This window comes from Mus pahari, chromosome 22, assembly GCF_900095145.1.
Source record: "Mus pahari chromosome 22, PAHARI_EIJ_v1.1, whole genome shotgun sequence".
NCBI classification, from domain to species: domain Eukaryota; kingdom Metazoa; phylum Chordata; class Mammalia; order Rodentia; family Muridae; genus Mus; species Mus pahari.
The window spans coordinates 29,411,098-29,430,744 of NC_034611.1; the positions used below are offsets into that span (position 1 = coordinate 29,411,098).

Consider the following 19,647-nt stretch of genomic DNA (forward strand, 5'->3'; position numbering starts at 1 on the left):
TCAGACAAAGCAAAACCTAAAACCAACAATATAAGACAAATATCAAAACCAGTAATAATTAAAGAGCTTGCTAAAAAAAAAAAAAGAAATAAAAAAAAAAAAAAAAAAAAAAAAAACAAGCAGGACAAAGGCCATGGAGTTCATTTTGTGTTGTCCAACTGCTCCTGGGCCTAGGGGCTGCTTTAGAGTGTTGACAGGACCAGTGTGACTCCATTGGGAAAACTGATTTCCCTTTCCCAGCAGGTATCAATTCCGGGTAGCTTTCATTTACCCTCGCAGTGTGTTGCATTACATTTTAACTCTAAGTCTAACCAAATCTTTCTGTCTTGTCTAATTGAAGAGAAATTGTGTACAAAATCATGTTTAACACACTGTCTCCAGTTTTGAGGTTTTAGTTTTAATTATTAAGTTTTGAAGCTTAAATTTAAATATCAATATTTGTACACACATAGATAAAGTTACAGATTACATATTTTTAATAGAAGGTATTTAAATAGTTTTACTTTGTTAAATAAGAGACCTGTTCTTGCTTTTTCTGCTTTAAAAGGAAGCAAATGGGACTTTCGGGGTAGCATTTGAAATATAAATGAAGAAAATATCTAACAAAAAATTGTTTAAAAAAAAAGAAAAAGGAAGCAAATGGCTTGAAAGTTTTAAGTGGTTTATCTGAAATTAAATGAGAGTTTATTTAAATTGCATTATGTGATAAATTTTAGTTATTTTATACTGGTAGTACATAAGATTGAAAAGGAAAATGATAACTTACCTAAGAAGCCTTATATTCCATTATAACTGTTTCATTCTTTCAGGAAGGTTGGTGTTTGCGTAGTCTTTGAGTAATATCAGTGTGTGTTTATTGACTGATTGGTTGGCTGATTAATTTTGCAAAGGATTGAACACAGAGCCTTGTACATTCTTGTCAGGCAAGCAATATACCATTGAGCAATATTGCCAACCCAAATTATTGAAAATTTACAAAAAGGTAATAGACTGTAAACATGAGAAGAATTTGGAATAGATCTCAGATATCTTTACTGTTTTTTGGACTACCAAGTACTTGATGTTATTTACTTTTCTCTAGGAATTTGGTGTTGTCTCAAATACGAGATTGATTGCTGCTACTACTTCTGTATGTAAGTGCAAAAAGTGTTTTCTGCTTTAAGGATGAAATCTAAAGAAAGCTCTGAAATGTACAGATTTGTTTTGTTTTGTTTTTAATGAACCACATGTAGGTGAATGTATTACAGCTCCAAAGAATACCCTTATCATTAGCATATTTCACAGGAAAAAATGTTTGAAAAGAAGTTGTTTCTACTGATGTAGTGATATCCTCTAGCGTCAGTGCTTGGGGAGTCGAGGTAAGGGAATAGGAGTCCCAGGCAATTTGTACCTACAAAGTGAGTGTGGGCCAGCCTGGGCTACCTGAGACCATCACAAAAGGTTTAGATTCATTATGACATTACCTTTTTTGTTTGGGGTTTTTTGTTCTTTTGTCATTGGTTTGGTTTGGTTTTGGTTTTTTGTTTTTTTCCTTTGAGACCAAGTCTCATCTGAAACATGGGCTCCTCTGTCGTTCTGTTTACCAAGGAGGATTGTTAATCTCCAGTTTAGATTACAAGTGTGGACCAGCATGCCTGGATTAAGACAATACTTTTCAGTGGTTTTTAAAAAAAAAAAACCTAACCAGAAATGAGTTGTATTGATGGGAGTTATGTATTTTCTGACCTTCAAGTTGAAAAGCATGTACAGAAAAGAATATTGACTATAGTCAGTTGAGATAATTTTTTGCTCTTTGAGCCAGGGTCTCATTGTGTAGCCCTGGCTATCCTGGAACTCACAGAAATCTACCTCCTGAATGCTGAGATTAAAAGCTTGTATCATCACGTCTAGCAACTCTTGTGTTTTTAAAGATTTATTTTTAATTATGTGGAGGTATGTGCTTGCGTGTGGATGTTTGCATGTGAGTATAGGTGTGTGAGAAGGCCAGAGGCATCAGTCCCCTGTAGCTGCAATTATAGAGGGTTGTGAGCTGCCTGGTGTGGGTTCTGAGGACCAAACTTGGATCCTCTGAAAAAGTGATCTTAACTGCTGAGCCATCTCTAGCCCTAGATGAGCTGACTTTTACCCCATTTCTGTCTCTAGTTACATTTGTCCCTATCCAGGTACATAATCTTTTAAGCAAGTTGTTTTACCTCTCAGCCTTAGGTTTGTGTGTGTGTGTTTGTTTTGGGACTTTTGAGATAGTGATTCACCACTACTCATGGTAGTTCTCTTGCTTCAAGTCCTAAATGCTGAGTTTACTACAGGCATAACTCACCATCTTTCCCATATCTAAATCCTTTCTTTTTAAAAGTAAGTGTGTGTGTGTGTGTGTGTGTGTGTGTGTGAGAGAGAGAGAGAGAGAGAGAGAGAGAGAGAGAGAGAGAGAGAGAGAGAGAGAGAGAGAAGGGGGGTGCCATATATGTATGCATATTTGTATGTGGTAGGCATATATGTACTTGTATATGCATGGATGTTGAGTCCTGAAGTTGATGTGTAGAGTCATCTGTCATTTCTTTTCCACCTTATCTGGTGAGGCAGGGTCTCTGAATTAAACCCAGAGCTTGCCAGTATGGCTAGTCTTACCACTAGCCAGCTTGCTCTGGGGGGATGGATCTCCCGACTCTGCTTTCAGAGGCTTGAATTACAGATGGACTACACACGTGTAATTTATGTGTCTGGGATCCAAACTCCGGTTTCCTTATGCTTGCAGGGCTTCACCTGCTGAAATGTCTCTACTCACCTCTGTATGTCTTCTACATCATATCAAGTCAGCAACAGTAGGGTATAGTGGGTACACGCCTTTAATCCCAGCACTTGGGAGGCAGAGGCAGGTGGATCTGTGAGTTGGAAGCCAGCCTGGAGTATAGAGCTAGTTCTAGGACAGTTAGAGCTACATAATGAAACCCAAAACTAAAAACCAAAGCAAACAAGAAGGCAGCAGTTAGATGTTTTTCTTCTGTGAAAAATATTGAATGAAGCAGTTTTAAAGGAAGGGTTTATTTTGTTCCGCAGCTTCAGTCTGGTTTGCTGCTTCCATCACTTTTAGGCCTGTGACAAGGCAGAAACATCACAGTGAAAGGCCAAAAGCAGAGAACGTGGAGGAGACGGAGGACAAGCAGTATCTCTTTAGTGACACTCTCAGGGATCCACTTCCTTTTTAGTCTGGCCCCACCACCCCAGCTCTACTCCCTCCCCTTCGGATATTCAGTTATGGCTCCCTCAGTGAACTGAGCCTTTTGTTCAGAAACACCACCATCTTTCAGTGATGGCATCTTGCAGCTGATAGCTTAGTTTTCAACATGAGTCCTGGGGGATACTTTACATTCAGACCCCATCAAGCATTCCTATAGAATTATGTCCTTAAGCTTTACTTCTTTTTAAAAATTATGTAATTTATTTATGCGTCTGTGCTAGGCGTTTGTGCATTTGGGAGGCTGAAGTCACAAAAGGGAGCTGTGGTTACAGGCAGATGTGAGCCACCGAATGTGGGTAATGGGAACTGAATGTCGGCCCTCTGCAAGAGCAGCGAGGGCACTTAACTGCTGAGCCTCTTTTTTGCTGTAAAGGTCCTCTCCAGGGACACTCCCTTCTGAGGTAGTGGGGGTTAGGACTTGAGCATGTCCATTTGTTTTAGTTTCTTGAGACAGAGTTTTACTACATAGCCTTGAAAAGATGGTTCAACCTGACGACCTGAGTTTGATTCCCAGAACCTATAAGTTGTCCTTTGATATCCAACCACATCGTGGTGTACATGTATACATGCACAAACATCTGATAAGACATAAGTGTTTGAAAAATGTGGATCAGGCAGTGCTGGCATATACCTTTAATCCCAACTCTAGGAAGATAGTCACAGAACAAGTTCCAGAACAGCCAGGGCTACACAGTGAAACACTGTCTTGACAAAGCAAAACACAACAAAACAAAATGTGGATCATTTTAGCATACAGTGGCTAACAGAATAAGGTGAGTCTAATCTTAGGGGAAGTGTTAGGTATCCAAGTCCAGGGCTTGGTGGTGTGTATCAGTGTACAGACTTTAAAATAGGATCTCACTGTGTAGACCAGGCTGGCCTTGAACTCAGATTCACCTGCCTCCTGAGTGCTGGGACTAAAGGTGTGCACCACTATGCTGGTTCTGTAAAGACATTATTGATTTTTCTGCAGTTAGTAGGAACTGGCTTTATACTTTACACCCTGCTTACATTTAAAGGAATTGTAAAACCCAGAAACCTTAATGGGAATGTTTTCAAAATTAGAGAAAGAATATGAATTTCCTAGAGTCAAGTTTAAGTAGTTCAAGATTTCAGATCTTGGCAAGTGTTATCTAAATTCACTGTAGAGTACCTAATTGTATAATACTCTTTGTGGGAATGTAATAATAAAATGCACAGAATTTCTCTTACTTTGAATGAAGTCACTTGTACCTGTGGAAGGACTTAAAAAACAGCTGCTGGAGCTGCCAGTTGATATCCTAGTTGGTTTAAGTACTGTAACCTAATGACTTAAATGCAGTTTTCTCAATAGTACGTAAATGTATGCAATATGACTTCTTGAGATAGTAACCAATGGTTTTTCATTTGTACTTTTTTAGTGAATACACATAGCAACTATGTAGTGTTAGAAAATCCCCTAGAGGGCTGGTGAGATGGCTCAGCCGGTAAGAGCATTAACTGCTCTTCTGAAGGTCCCGAGTTCAAATCCCAGCAACCACATCACTACCCATAATGAGATCTCTTCCGGTGCATCTGAAGTCAGCTACAGTGTACTTATGCACAATAATAAATACATCTTTGGCCAGAGCAAGCAGGGACTGAGTGAGTGGAGTTGACAGGAGCGAGCAGGGTTGACCGGTGTGAGCAGAGGTCCTAAAAATTCAATTCCCAACAACCACATGAAGGCTCACAACCATCTGTACAGCTACAGTGTACTCACATACATAAAATAAATAAATAAATCTTTAAAAAAAGAGGGAGAAAATCACCTAGAGACTTTGCATGTATGCAGACATTTTTATTAAGATGTTTTGGTGAGATATGGTGTGCCCCCCTTTAATACCAGCATAAGGCATGCCCCTGACACTATGCCCTTGAGATCAGCCTGGCCTGTATAGCTGGGTCCAGGCCAGCCAAGGGTAAGAATGAGACCTTGTCTCAAAAACTAAAAATAAGTAAAGACATTTGTTTATTTATGTCTTTTGGAAAAGAAACACTTTTAAGTTCTGGAAGTATCAATTAGTTCAAACAAACTTTCTTGAGTCTCAGATGATTACTGCTAACATTTTAGTATATTGTCCTAACTTTTCTCTCCCACTTATTATAAGTTGATGTGTATGTGTTCTGTGTTCATTCTAAGCTAAATTACACTCAAACAGAAAAATACTACTCTAGAGTTGGAGAGGTTTTAGGAATGATAGAATCTGGTGATTTTTTTCTTTTTCAGTCTTTTAATTTTTAAAAGAAAGCAGCAGAAGCCTTTTCCTTTTTTCCCTCCCCGACCTTGCCTCTTCCCTTTCCCTTTCCACAGTCTTGGAACACTCCCAGGTGCTGGGAGTGCCGGCTCATGGCTCCATTCCAACAGGAGCCTTTTTTTTTTTTTTTTTTTGGTTTTTCAAGATTGGGTTTCTCTGTGTAGCCCTGGCTGTCCTGGAGCTCTCTGTAGATGAGGATGATGCTTTCTACACCACACTCTCTGTCCTCCCGAGAAGTAACCCTTTCAGTATTGCTGAGAGCACCTACTGAGGGGAACGCGCCTTCTAATATTTGAAGCTATGTTAAAGGAATTTTGGATAAATTTGTGCTGGCATTTTCTTGGTTTTAATTGTTTTGTTTTGTTTCCTATAGTAAAAACTAGATTTTCATATGCTTTTCCAAAGGAATTTCCTTACAGGATGAATCATGTAAGTATATTATATAAAACTTTGTATTAACTGGCTCCATTTTATATTAGAATAAACTTGAGACTCTCTTAGGAATGGGAGTTTCGAGTACTATAAAATATACATATGTCTATTGTTTCTATATTAAGCCTCAGTAGCTTCTCTATGCTTTTCAGGTGATACTTAGCAGAAGTCGTCATTACTCTTAGGTCCCAGCTGAATCACCTTAGGAAGCTTTTAATAATATTGAAGTTGGAACTTCTCTAAATTAAAGCAGAATTTTCAGGCCTGGAGTAGCAGTAGTCTTACATCAATGTTTCCAGGTTACACCCACGTGTCTCATTTGGAACAATTTGAAAACTGTTCTTAAAAAATTATCTGTTGGGCTTCTGTTAATATTTTAATAGATTTACCTTTTCTCACCTTGCAAGGAATTTGTTTATTCCATTAAGTATCGATAGTTGCACTGTGCATTTGTCAAATAGAAAGTATATAGACAATTTTGAAGTTTTTTGTTTTGTTTTTTCAAGACAGGAATTCTTTGTTTAGCTCTGGTTGTCTACAAACTCAGAAATTTAAAGGCATGTGCCACCATCCTGGCTTATATCTGAAGTTTCTGACATTTATAACTTTAATTTTTTTTGATTTTTTTGTTTTTTTAAAGACTTCTGGTTGTAGCTCAGTAGCAAAATAAGTACTTAGTATATTTGAGATTTTGGGTTCAATTCCAAGACCCCCCCCCCCCCGCAAAAAAAATATATGATATACTGTCTTTTCCTCATAAGAATTTAAAATGTATTATATAACAGTTAAAAAGCAATTTTTGCCAGGCATAATGGCATAAGCCTTTACTCCCATCCCTCAGGAGGCAGAGGTGGATGGAGCTCTGTGACTTTGAGGCAAGCCTGGTCTATATCTACAGACCCTGACTCAAAAAACAAACAAAATTAGTAATTTTTCATTGTAAATGTTAATGCTAACATAAGCTACTGTGTTTATATAATTTTATATAATAGTGTTGAATTATTTATCTGTATCTTTTATTTTTAAAAAAGTACTTATGTAATTATGCTTATTTTCACTGTTTTTTTTTAAAACAGATACTAGAATGTGAATTTTACCTCTTAGAATTAATGGTATGTATATTTTTCCATAACACAGTAAAAACTTGATGGGTTGTATTGAAAGGAGGTTAAAATTTAATATATCCATATGATATATTATGGCAAAGTCATAGAAATATAAGAGTATCATCCCCTATTTCCTTTCTGAAGGCTGTAAAATAATTTGTTTATCTTACTTGGGCTGCAAAAATATTTTTTTAATTTTCTTGTAACTTTAATAAGGTTTGCAAGCAAATAATCCAGGACCATTGTAAATTCTGTGTACAATTTGTGCATGTATGTAGAGTTAAAGATGGGTTAGGTCTTTGTCAGCAGCATGTTCCTCCAGTTGAGAAGTATGGATTTATAGGCTAATAAGAGGCTCCAGTGTGTTGCAGATGTGACACTCTGAATCTCTAGGGGAAAGAATGGATGCTGACTGGGTACCATCTGATTTACCAAGGTATATTTCCAGAGAGAGCTCTGCCTTCGCTGTTATAGTAGCATAGGGTCTTATCTGAGTAAGAGAATAAAAATAAAAGGAAAACAAGTATGAGAGAAAGAAATTAATTTGAAACACAGAACAAGTGTTGGAAAATGATACCATTTTATGATTTATGTTGTAATACATCTGTTTGTATACATACATATTTTTACATTGTTTTTAGGACTGTTGCTTGATAGTGTATCATCCTTATAGACCTTTGCTCCAGTATGTGCAGGACATGGGCCAAGAAGACGTGCTGCTTCCCCTCGCGTGGTAACTAGAACAGAAGTTACTCATATGTTACTAGACAAGAGGGCTGACAACGAAATACATGGCTTAATAAGTTAAAATGTCCCAAGACTTTGTGGTTTTTTCGAGACAGGGTTTCTCTATGTAGCCCTGGCTGTCCTGGAACTCACTTTGTAGACCAGGCTGGCCTCAAACTCAGAAATCCACCTGCCTCTGCCTCCCGAGTGCTGGAATTAAAGGCATGTGCCACCACTGCCTGGTGTCCCAAGACGTTTTATATTTAGCAAGATATCTGTTTGTTAAATTTGAAATACTGTAGTGGTATAAGTTATAAAGTCATACATATCTTGAATTACCTATTTGATAAGGATATCTGACAATGTTTTATATGAAAAACAGACTTTACATAAACATTAAAAATGAATTTACTTTTAAAATAATACATTTTGTTTACATTTGACTTTTTAGAATGTGAACAACTTTTTTACATTATTTTGTGGGGTCTCAAAATGGAAATTATACTGACTACTACATGAGTTTTATATTCAGTAATGCGTGTTCCTTGTCACATTCATGCATCCATTGCTTGGCCTCTGTGTGTCATTAATCAAACAGGGATGTAAGTGTACAAAGATGGGAGGGAAATCTGGTTCTCTGTGGAAGAAGTTACAGTCAATGAAGCAGCTATATGCTTAGTAATGATAAGAATTACGTTTCTGCAGGAGGATAGTGAACGATACCTACAGGACGGATCTATGTCTGCTGTATCCTCCTTTCATGATCGCTTTAGGTATGTAAATTTGTGTGCCTTTATTGGATAACTGTTTTTGCCTATTTAAGTCATCCTAGAATAAATTTCAACTGATTTTATGGGTTTTTTTGTAGTAATAGACTAATCTTGAATGTGAGTTTTCAATGATACACACTACAACCATCCCAGATTAACATTATTTTCCCCCTTCTGCTTTTTGGTAAGGCTCTTTCCCCTTAATTCATTTAAAAATAATTTTAACTAGTATCTAAGCAAAGTTTTTATTTGTTTGGGGAGGAAATTCAGAACTAAGTCTCTTGATACTAGTTATCTTATAAATAACTGGTTCTGTTTTCTATTTCTGGATCCAGTTAAATGCTCAAGAACTTAAGGAAGCAAGCATTTTGCTTCTGTTGCTATGAGAACTTAGCTGGCGTTCTATGGTGTGTAGGAAGCATACAGTGATGGGCTCAAATTGTCTTGGGAGTTAAATAGACCAGATTTAAACATTGCTTACTTTACAGTTGTAAAAACAATTAATTTTTTTTTGAGTTTGTAAAAATTGTAGGAGGGATAATAACTCTATAAACAGTTTTTTCAATAGTTAAATGATATATCCTGTAGAACACCAGGTATCTATTTGTACGAAGACTTAATATATTCTGCTCCCCTTTTCTCTCCTTCTGTTGATTTCATGACTCCTTTCTGAAAACCCTTCTCCTTTTTCTTCATTGTCATCCTCCTCCTCTTCCTCCTCCTCCGCTTCTTCCTTTTCTTCATCTTCATCCTCCTTCATTCTTTTTTTTTTTAAGTTCTGTCTTTTTAAATTTTCTTTTAGATTTTGTTTTATATGCATGACTATTTTTACTCACATGTATGTATATGTAACACACACATGCCTGGAGCCCATGGAGGTCAGAAGAGGGCACTAGACCCCCTGGAGTTAGATAGTTGTAAGCCATCACGTGGGTGCTAGGAATTGAACCCAGGTCTTCTGCAAGAGCAATAAGTACTCTATTCAGCTAAGCCATCTCTCTCCAGTGCCCCTTTTCAGCTATGTCATAAGCATTGCTGGTTGATGTAAGTTAAACTTAACACTTCTGTGGCATTGGTGCCTTTTTTTAATGATTTGTTTATTTTTATTCATATGCATTATTTATGGTGTTTTGCCTGCCTGCATGTATGTATGAATGAGGGCATTGGATCCCCTGCAACTGGAATTACAGGTAGTTGTGATCTGCTGTGTGGGTGCTGGGAATTGAATCCAGGTCCTCTGGAAAAGCAGCCAGTGCTCTTAACCTCTGAGTCATCTCTCTAGCCCCTCTTTGGTGACTCTTGTAAATTGCTGGACTTGGTGGGACTCTAAAATAGTATACATGTTCAGTGAGAAAAGATGCTGGGTTTGTGTGGATAGGAAGAAATAGCAGGATGTATGGCATGGTTTGCCACCTGTGTGGTCTGTGTTCCTCCCAGGTGGTCTTACTGAGATCAATGGCTTTTATATATAGTCTTTTATTAAAGTGTGTGTGTGTGTGTGTGTGTGTGTGTGTGTGTGTGTTGTGTTGTGTGAGAGTATGGGCGTGTGAAGGCAGGGTACACATTGTAGAGGCTAAAGGTCAACCCTTGTCATTCTGGAGGAGCCATCTACCTTTTTGAAACAGGGTATCTCACTAACTGAGACCTACGGCTCACTATTAGACAAGGCTGACTGACCAGTGAGTCCCAGAGACTACTAGTGTGTGCTCTCATGACCAAGAGTTTTCTTTTATGTGTATGAATGTTTTGTTTGCATGTGTGTCTGTGCATCATGTGCATGAAGTACCTGCAGAAGTGAAGAGTGCATTGGATCCCCATTACTGCAATAACAGTTGGTTCACTCTTCATATGGGTGCTGAGAATTGGACCGAATACTGGAAGAACAACCAGTGCTCTTAGCCTATTAAGCCATCTCTCCAGCCCTCTTCCCAGCTTTGTTTTAGTTAGTTTGTGGTTTTTAATGTGGGTGGGAATTGAACCCAGATCACACAAGACAGTCTTCAAAGCTTGTCTAGCCAAATGTGACTGTAGTGCAAAGGTTAATAAACACCTAAGTAAAAATTAGCTTTTTAAAAATTTAGATTATATCATTTAAGGATGGGTTCTATTAACTGGGAGCTACAGATAGGGATCCAAGGGGGGAGGATCTGGCATGGACACTGTGGAGGAGCTGCGTGAGGTCTGCCTGAATGAGGTCTGCCTCCACAGAAAGCAAACGAGTCTCTAGGTCATTAAGAATGGCGACTCCAAGCTTTCTAGATGGAATGCAGGAATTTTATTTCCTTCTTAGGGAGACATCCTGTATGATTAACTTTCCTGGTTACCCTAGTGACCTGTGGGTTCAAGGACTTTTGCACCCTAACACACATGTTTAAGACTTAGCAGTGCGTTGGTTGGGTCGGGCTTTGTTTTCTGTCACTGACCTCGGTGTGATTTGACTACTTTACACGGGTGTGCATAGGTGATTTCTCCTGTCCTATTTTCTTTGTTGGAGTTGTTTCTCGTGTCACAAATTTGCCCTCAAGGCATCCTGTAGCTAGAGTTTTTTTTTTTTATAATATAGTGTGTGTATAACTATTGTTGCTACACTTTTTAAAAATAGTATTAGAAAATAAGACAGTCTTTATGAAAAGCTTTAGTTCTAAATCTGTTTGCAGTTAAATTTGAACAGTTGTCTCTAATTTTCTTTCTAGCTTGCCTACATGTAGCCTGTGTCGTACAACAGAAAGATGCTAGACAATGGTTTGCAGAGCTTTCTGTGGATATGGAGAAGGTACTCTTCTGTTTTGAAGACATGGTCTCACTGTATAGCTCTTTCTTGCCTGGACCTTGCATGTAGATCATGCTGGGCTCTGATACATAGAAGTCCACCTGCCTCTTTCTCCCAGGTGCTGGCATTGAGGCATGGCTCCTCCTTGCCCTGCGTGATTCTGTTCTTTACATACTAATATGTTGCTAGTTTTTGCTACTGAGAGCTTTTCAAATATTTTCTTCTAGATTTTGGAAATAATCAGGGTTATTTTAAAACTATATGAGCAGTGGAAGAATTTTGATGAGAGAAAAGAGATGGCGACTATTCTTAGTAAGATGCCGAAACCAAAACCACCTCCAAACAGGTACATTTTAGACTTACTGATTTAATTTAATTTAATTTAATTTAATTTAATTTAATTTAATTTAATTTAATGTTTTATTTCCGTTTATGTAATTTCTGTCTTGATAAATTGAGAATGTCTCAGTTTTTAGATAAATTCTTCTGTCTAGTAACTTTTTCTAATGCAATGGAGGTCTATTACAGGTATCCCTCAACATATAGCCACATTCTGTACTTAAATTGAACTGAATTAAACAAACATTTGAAATAAAACATTTGAGATAAAAAGCTTAAAGTAATTCTTTCCATTTGCCTCTTTGTCGTTCCTCTCCCTTCAGTAATGATTATTCTCCTATTTCATACGTTTCAGTAAGCATTTTGAAATTTTTTGATGACTTGATATGCTAAACATAATAAATTTTGGCTTCTGAGTGATCCTATGATCCATAGCACACAGTTACATATAATTTTACCTAAGAGGAACCTCCTGTGCTCCTTTGTTGTTTTAAGTGAATCTGTTCACTTCGGTGAGTGGCTCTCTGCCCTCTCTATGTATCAGATCATTCAAATCGAGGAAGGCAAGAAGGAAAGTAAATGCTGTAAGTGTAGTTGGTACTGAGAGAGGGGATGCAGTTTTAGATACTGCTGGTTACAGTGGTGTTAGAGTTGGAGGAGAATGATGATAACTGTTACTAGGAGCTGCTTAAGGCAGTCATTGAAACAGCTACCTTTGGATGCGTGTCTTACAGAAGCTCCCTGAGTGATTCTCCACTAATGGCAGGGCCTGAAGCTGCACGATGATGATGGACAAGATAAGGCAATCTCCTATTGTCACAGTTACTGGTACTTTCAGCTTTAGTCATTTTTATTTTAATATTCAGCATTTTTCAAATAAATTACCATATTTTTGATGTATAAGGTTTGTTATCATTACCATATGATTTTATTATGCCATTGGACAACAGTTTTTCTTTTTCCTTTTTTTTTTTTTTTGAAAGACACTTTGGATTTTCCTAAAGAGTAGAAATGGAATTTTATATGTCAGATTTAATTTTGTAGGAAATTTGTTCAGAAGAAATTGTAATCTCTATGTTGAGTGATACCTGTAATAATAGTGAAATCCTATTAATCTAACTTAAATCTTTGAATGTATGTGGACACTAACTTCCAGACTGCTTGTTATGTATGAGGGCCTCAAGTTACAGAAGAATAAAAACATAAAACCAACTTTAGTTTTCTGGATTTTAATTTTTCTACATTTGTGTTTTATAATCAGGAATGTCTGTTTTATAAAATTGCTCCACAGAATAAAGAACTTCAGAAATTAATAGTACTATCAGAGTAATTTAAAAATGAATCTTTTAATTGGCATAAAATTTCTTTCTTCCCCATTTGAACAGTGAAGGTGAGCAGGGTCCAAATGGAAGTCAGAACTCTAGCTACAGCCAATCTTAAAACACCCTGAAGAATCCCGTAGTGGACCACTTGGAAGTAAAGCATTGGACAGTTTGAGTAATGTCTTCATTGGAAAGCAGATGCAAACGAATAGCTTGTTTCTGTCAAGCATATTGGGAATTGACTTAATTTTCACAAAATAAGGTTTTTTTCCTAACGATTTAGTGTGTAATTTATTAAATATTAATTACAAAATTTAGTAAGGCTCTAAAGGAACCAATAGCCATCCACAGACATTTCAGGGTTAACTTCTCTCTTACATACACATATGTATATAGACACATACTAATACTGGTTTTTGATAAGGTAATTGAAGGGTTTGTTTTTTTTTTAATAATAATAGCTTTTTTATTAAGTCAGGAAGCATGAAATGTCATTTGTTCAAATTTTTCTTTCAGCGTTGAGGGACCAAAAGAGGACATAAAAAGTCAATAAAACTACCCCCAGCCCAGTTAAATTTTAAAACTGGGTTTAAAAAATTAAATCTTAGAAAATCCTTAGAAGGTTTTAGAAATGATAATTACAATTTGAGGGAGATTAATCAAGAACTTACTGATTTTAAAATAAATTGTATTTAATACTTTTTGTATCATTACAGAAGATACTGGCCCAGCCTATCAAAAAAGTGCAATGTAGATATATATATATATATATATATATATATATATCATACTTTGACATTTTAAAAGTTGTATTGACTTACTAGCTGTTTTGAAAACCTGAAAGAAAAGGTTATTTGCAACTAATTTATAGTTAAATTAGTTTAACTTGATTAAACACTTAAGGTAAAATTTGGTGAAATTTTAATGTTTAATCTGTCCTGAAAATTTTTTATAAGACATATACACCCAGTTTAAGTTTATGTTTTAGTGTAAGCTAACATATGTACAGCAAGTATTCTAAATCAGGAAGGAACCTAGTCAGGTTTTAGACCAGTGAGATTCTTAATTCTCATGGGTGTAGACTTCAGAATAAATGTTACATTTGTGGGACTTCATTAATTAATTTTCTTCAGACTCAAAGGAAGAAGAATAAATAAAACTTGGAATAATGAGATATTATTGTATAGTTTTGCACTTTTTAAAAAATAAATCATGAAAAAAATTAATAAGTGTTGACTTCCTGGTTAAAATTGGAAGAATAAAAGTTAAGTTTTTCAGCTATCTCTACTAATGCCTTGAATTCCTGTTGCTAAGTTTGACTTAGGTTTTCTGAGAATCTTTGTGCGTGTTAAATTAGAACCCTAAACTCTGTAAAGAGGTGATCTTTGTATAGTTTATAAATAGATTGTAAGGAAGGTTCTGCTTCCTAATGGAGACTATCAGATGCAGATGTGTGAAAGGGAGATTTTACATTGGTACAAAAATGGATTCTCCTAAGGTTGTATAAGGATAAGTAACAAACAAAGGAACAAACAGGCTCTCCCTGAACTTCGTTTGGATGCTTGGTGATTGATTACTTATCACAGTTCTTAACTATAGTTTTATCTTCAAGCTTTTTTTTTAATCCAGTTTCTTTTTTCAGATTTATATTTTTGCTTTATAGTTTTCTCTGCAAATGCTGTTGTGGAAAATTAAGAACTTGCAAGAGTAGACAAAGCCATGAAATAGCTCTCCTGTGTGTATGCTCTAGCCTCACTAAAGCCGTGGAATAGGTCTCCCGTGTGTATGCTCTAGCCTCAGCTTTACTGATTCATAGCCAGTTTCACCTTATGTAAACTTCCACACTAGTCTCCAGCTCATACATTATCTTGAAGAAAATTCTAGATATATCATTTTATCCATAAATAATTTCATACTGCTAATAGGTGAAATCATTATTTAATATTATATTAAAATTCTCAATTCCCTGAACATTGCAGACCATTCTGTATTCATTTATAAATCCTTTTAGGTTGAGATTCATGGATTCTTCCTCCATGCTATAAAAAACATTCCCTGTTTTCATTTGTTCATGTATTAAGTTTCCCATAGCCTAAGTTTTACTGTGAGCATCTTTAGCATGCCATTTAGTAAGGGTTTTTTTCTCCTTTGTATTTCTGTAAATTGATAATTGAATATGAAGGCTGATCACACCGAGATTCTTTTTGTTTTGGCTAGACTACTGTAGGGTGGCCATCTCTTGCAATAGTCAACACATAGTGACTGTTGCTGTCCTCATTTATGACAAGTACTGTTTCAGAATCAGTCAGTCTTAGGCACACTGTCCAGTCTCAGCCACCAGCCACTTAGGGCTGAACAGTTACTATGTGGCTTGTCTGAATGCAGATATGCTGTAAATGTGCAAACATGTTGGGTTTAAGGTACTTATTAATATAAAAGAAAATAATGTTAAAAATTTCAATTTGTTTATAACCATTATGTGTTTTAAATGATAATATTTTGGATACATAGAATTAAATAAAACATTATTAAAAATTTTTCTTGTTTCTTTTTAATTTTTTAAATATAGGAACATTTAAAATCACAGAATGGCTTGCATTGGACAGTGCTGCTGCCAGATAATAATGGAAATATTAGATTTCTGTCTCATCTCACCTACCTTCATTTCCATTTCCTGCTTTCCCTTTTAACTTTGTCATTTTTTTTTGTGCTATTTACTTCAGCATTTCCAGTTAGCAAGCTCTTAATATTACAGTTAACTTAAGCACTTACTATATGGTGTGTGCTGTCGGAATTTGACCAAGGCTTACTGCAGAGATGAGAACTCAGTCATGGATGGAGTGGCCGCTTAGATGCAGGTTCTAAGTGATAAAGCCGGGGGTCAGACCCCGGACACGGCACCCTGTGGCCTCTTCTGCTTGCCTCCCCTTTTTATTTTCAGCTGTAAATAATGCCTGCTGTGGAAGATGGGAGATCTTGCTTTCTCACGCATCTTCCCCTTCAGCCCTACAATGGGACTTCTATCATTTAATTACACACTTTGAGCAGGTATTGAGTACTTGGTATTGAGTCAGGAGGATCAGAAGTTCAAGTATATAGCCTCATAACACAGGAACAGGTTGAGGCCAGCCCGAACTACATAAGACAGTATCTCTAAATAGTAACAAATTGCACTTAGTGTTTTTAAAATTCATATTTAGTATATATAGATAATAGTCTATAGTCCAATAACTTCTTTAAAATGATTTGTCTTTTTATAATTGACAGTTACCTTAGTTATAATTTGCTTAAATTGCTTTGTGTTTTTTTTGTTGTCATCCAAGAATTGTTATTTGTTTTCTAAACGTCACTCTTATGGAGACTTAGCTGAGTCCCTCCTATTGGCTGGAATGACTACTTTGAAGGCCAGGTATCACTGCTGTTCGTAGAACTGAGTAGATTGGAATTCCCCTCTAATTTCTCTTATGTAGCTGCTAAAAAAGGAATTTCAAGCCTTTTATGTACCACCTTATTCTTCTTGAGAGTGTAGGTTAGTCTCTGTCTTGGGGTATTAGGCCTGTTGGTTGTTTTAAAGTGGTTTTGTTCCCTGTTGTTGTTGTTGGGTTTTGGTTTTGTTTTTTTGTTTTTTTTTTTTTTGTTTTTTTGTTTTTTTTTTTCGAGACAGGGTTTCTCTGTGTAGTCCTGGCTGTCCTGGAACTTTGTAGACCAGATTGGCCTCGAACTCAAATCCGCCTGCCTCTGCCTCCCGAGTGCTGGGACTAAAGGCCTGCGCAACCACACCCAGCTGGTTTTGTTTTTTTAATTGAAGGCGTGAACCACCACCTCTGGCTGTTCATTTTAAGTCTCCTTCGTTTTCCTTTCCTTCTTCTATCTGGCTTAGTCACACTGTTTCAGCTTAGGGTCTTGCTGCAATTTAAAGAATCCTACATATTTGAGAAGACAGAGAACGATCATTTGAAAGACTTTGTTAAAATAAGTGTAGCGTAGACTCAAAGATTAAACAACTGTCAATGGGCTGGAAAGTTGGCTCAGAGGTTAACAGCACTTGTTCTCGAAAGGACCCAGGTTTAATCCCAGCACCCACACAGAGGCTTAACACTTCCTCAGGCGCCAGGCATGGGTTTGGCACATAGACAGACATGCAGAGCACTAGATGAATAAAATGAATCCAAAAATTAAAATGACAATCATCAAATGTAGTCTTCAAAGAAAATTTGAAATAGGAATGTATAAGCACACTTAGATACACTCAGTGGAATTCTACCAGGCTAATGCCTGGAAATTTTTTCTCTTTGCCCTTCTTTCTCCATACTGAAAGCTCTTTCCTTTTTCCTTTCCCCACTTCCCTTGGTGCTGAAGAAACTTCAATGTTGGAAAAAGTTTTTAAATGTTTTCGATACACAGAGAAACAATGTATTTTGCTGGAGGTGTAGGAATTGTTCTTTTTTCATTTCAATTATGGTCTTACCCAGTCCAGGCTGGCCTCATACCTCTGATGCTCTTGCCCAGGTCTCTATAATGCGAGGACGGAAGGCACGAGCCACCCACCGAGCTTGGCTGCTTTGCCTTTAAGAATATATCATTTGGGCTGGAGAGAGCTCAGCAGTCAAGAGCACTAGCTGCTTAGATTGAACTCTCAGCACCTACATGACCGCTGTGTAATTCCAGTTCCGGATGACCTTAGCCCTTCTGATCTCTGCAGGGACTAGTCATGCAAGTGATGTACAGATATACATGTATTTATGCAGGCAAAATACCCACACACATAAAAATAATAATTAAAAGGTACTTTAAAGCTGGGTGTGGTAGCACAGATCTTTAAACCCAGCACTTGGGAAGCATAGGCAGGTGGATCTCTGAGTTCCAGGCCAGCCTGATCTACAAATTGAGTTCCAGGGCTGTTGCACAGAGAAACCCTGTTTCAGAAAAACAACAACAACAAAATAATAATAACAAAAATATTTTTTAAAATACAGTCTTTAGGGTGAGAGAGATGGCTCAGGAGTTTAAGAATATTTGTTACTCTTACAGAGGACCCAGGGTTTGGTTGCCAACACCCATATGGCAGCTGACAACCATCTATAGTAAAAGCTCCAGGAGATTCAGCTCCTTTGTCTGTCATCTATGGTACTGCATACATGTGTCAACTACCAAGTGCAGGAGAAACAGTCAAGACTCATAACGATATACCATCTTTTTTAAAACTACAAAACTTCCAATAGATTAGGTGCTGAACCTGGATCCATTGAGTGTTATGACACATACATACTAAAAAGCAAAATACGTTCTCACGGAATTGAAGAGACCTCGTGGGAAGCATAAGGTAGATGGAGAAGATAAGAATGAAGGGAGGCTGAGGCGTTTGATCCCTTCAGAATTTGGTCCACTGTTGTCACATTTTCCTTCTACCTCTGTTCCCTTGTGATCTACTCTTATCAAAGTGATCTTCCATGATGGGGATAAAACAGCTACCCTAAAAATAAGAAGTTCTGGGGCTGGTGAGATGGCTCAGCAGGTAAGAGCACCCAACTGCCCTTCCAAAGGTACAGAGTTCAAATCCCAGCAACCACATGGTGGCTCACAACCTTCCTTAAAGAGATCTGACTCCCTCTTCTAGAGTGTCTGAAGACAGCTACAGTGTACTTACATATAATAGATAAATAAATCTTTAAAAAAAAATAAGTTCTATGTCATTTTGAGACCTCTGACACTATTAAAAATGTATTTCCTATCAGGATGAGAGTGATAGACCCTGTAGCGCTCGGGGGAGGTGGCTGGGGTAGAAGGATCTTGAGGTCAAGGGCACCTGAGCCAATGTATGGAGCAACATGTAGGGACTCCATTGTATTAACCTTGCTTTAAGTGTGGCCAAGAGCAGACTATGTAAAGGGGGTTTCAGGATGCTGGCAGTGGTCAGCTAGGGTGTTGCTGACTCGTTTTGTGGAACAGATAAGATTACAGGGTAAGGACCTTCTCAATGGAAGCAGCTCCTTGATGTCTTGACCAGAATTTGTTTCCCGGGATAGAACTGTTACTGTCCTGTATCTCATGCCTGAAAGGAAGGAACAAAGGAATGAAGAGACAAAGAGAAGGAAGGAAGAAAGGGAGGGGGGGCATGACTGCTTCTAAGTATGGTGGAGGGGAAAGTTTACTATAGATATGTGGGAGGCCATAGTCAGGCAGACACATTTGGGAAAGTCCAGAACTATATGGGAAGTAGGTGGGTGAGACACACACCTAGTACAGTGGCCAGAAGGCCAAAAGTACATAAGAGGAGTGGGTAACCAAACTGTCCGGCTTATACAGAGAATAGTCTCCAAGGGAAGGGCGGCCTGGGCCCTGGGCTGGAGAGGTCAGGGTAGAGGGTGGGATGTGCCAGCCTTAGCCTGTAACAGGTAGGGATTGAGGGCTGCTGGGAGAACCTGCAGGACCTGAGTTTGAAACTTAGCACAGAGGACTGTCAAAATAGTAGGCTCTGCCCAACTGCTGTGGGCCTATTTCAGGTGTTGTCAAAGACAAAAGTTGAGCCTTGGGCCTGAATGAAAATGGGTACTCTGGGTGAAAAGGGAAAAGGTTTATTCCAAACCGCCAAGGCTGGCTGTCTCCTGGGAAAGCAAGAGGAAGCAACGGGAAAGATTTCCAGGATTAAATGGGGACAGAAAAAAGGGGGC

General features: G+C 37.6%; 1 protein-coding gene across 2 annotated transcripts in view; it reads left to right on the forward strand.

Annotated features, from left to right (window-relative positions):
• The window catches only part of Ccnc (cyclin C), a 22,144-nt gene extending 6,750 nt beyond the window's left edge, over window positions 1-15,394 (forward strand). Inside the window, exons 5-13 of one of the 2 annotated variants that reach the window (XM_029533347.1) lie at window positions 1,082-1,133; window positions 5,885-5,940; window positions 7,020-7,055; window positions 7,691-7,782; window positions 8,481-8,548; window positions 11,239-11,318; window positions 11,543-11,661; window positions 12,389-12,482; window positions 13,040-15,394. In XM_029533347.1, coding sequence (XP_029389207.1) covers window positions 1,082-1,133; window positions 5,885-5,940; window positions 7,020-7,055; window positions 7,691-7,782; window positions 8,481-8,548; window positions 11,239-11,318; window positions 11,543-11,661; window positions 12,389-12,440 — 555 coding nt within the window. In that variant the 3' untranslated portion in view covers window positions 12,441-12,482; window positions 13,040-15,394. The remainder of the gene's footprint in view (window positions 1-1,081; window positions 1,134-5,884; window positions 5,941-7,019; window positions 7,056-7,690; window positions 7,783-8,480; window positions 8,549-11,238; window positions 11,319-11,542; window positions 11,662-12,388; window positions 12,483-13,039) is intronic. The other variant, XM_021221918.2, reaches the window with a different exon arrangement.
• The last annotated feature ends 4,253 nt before the right edge of the window (window positions 15,395-19,647 follow it).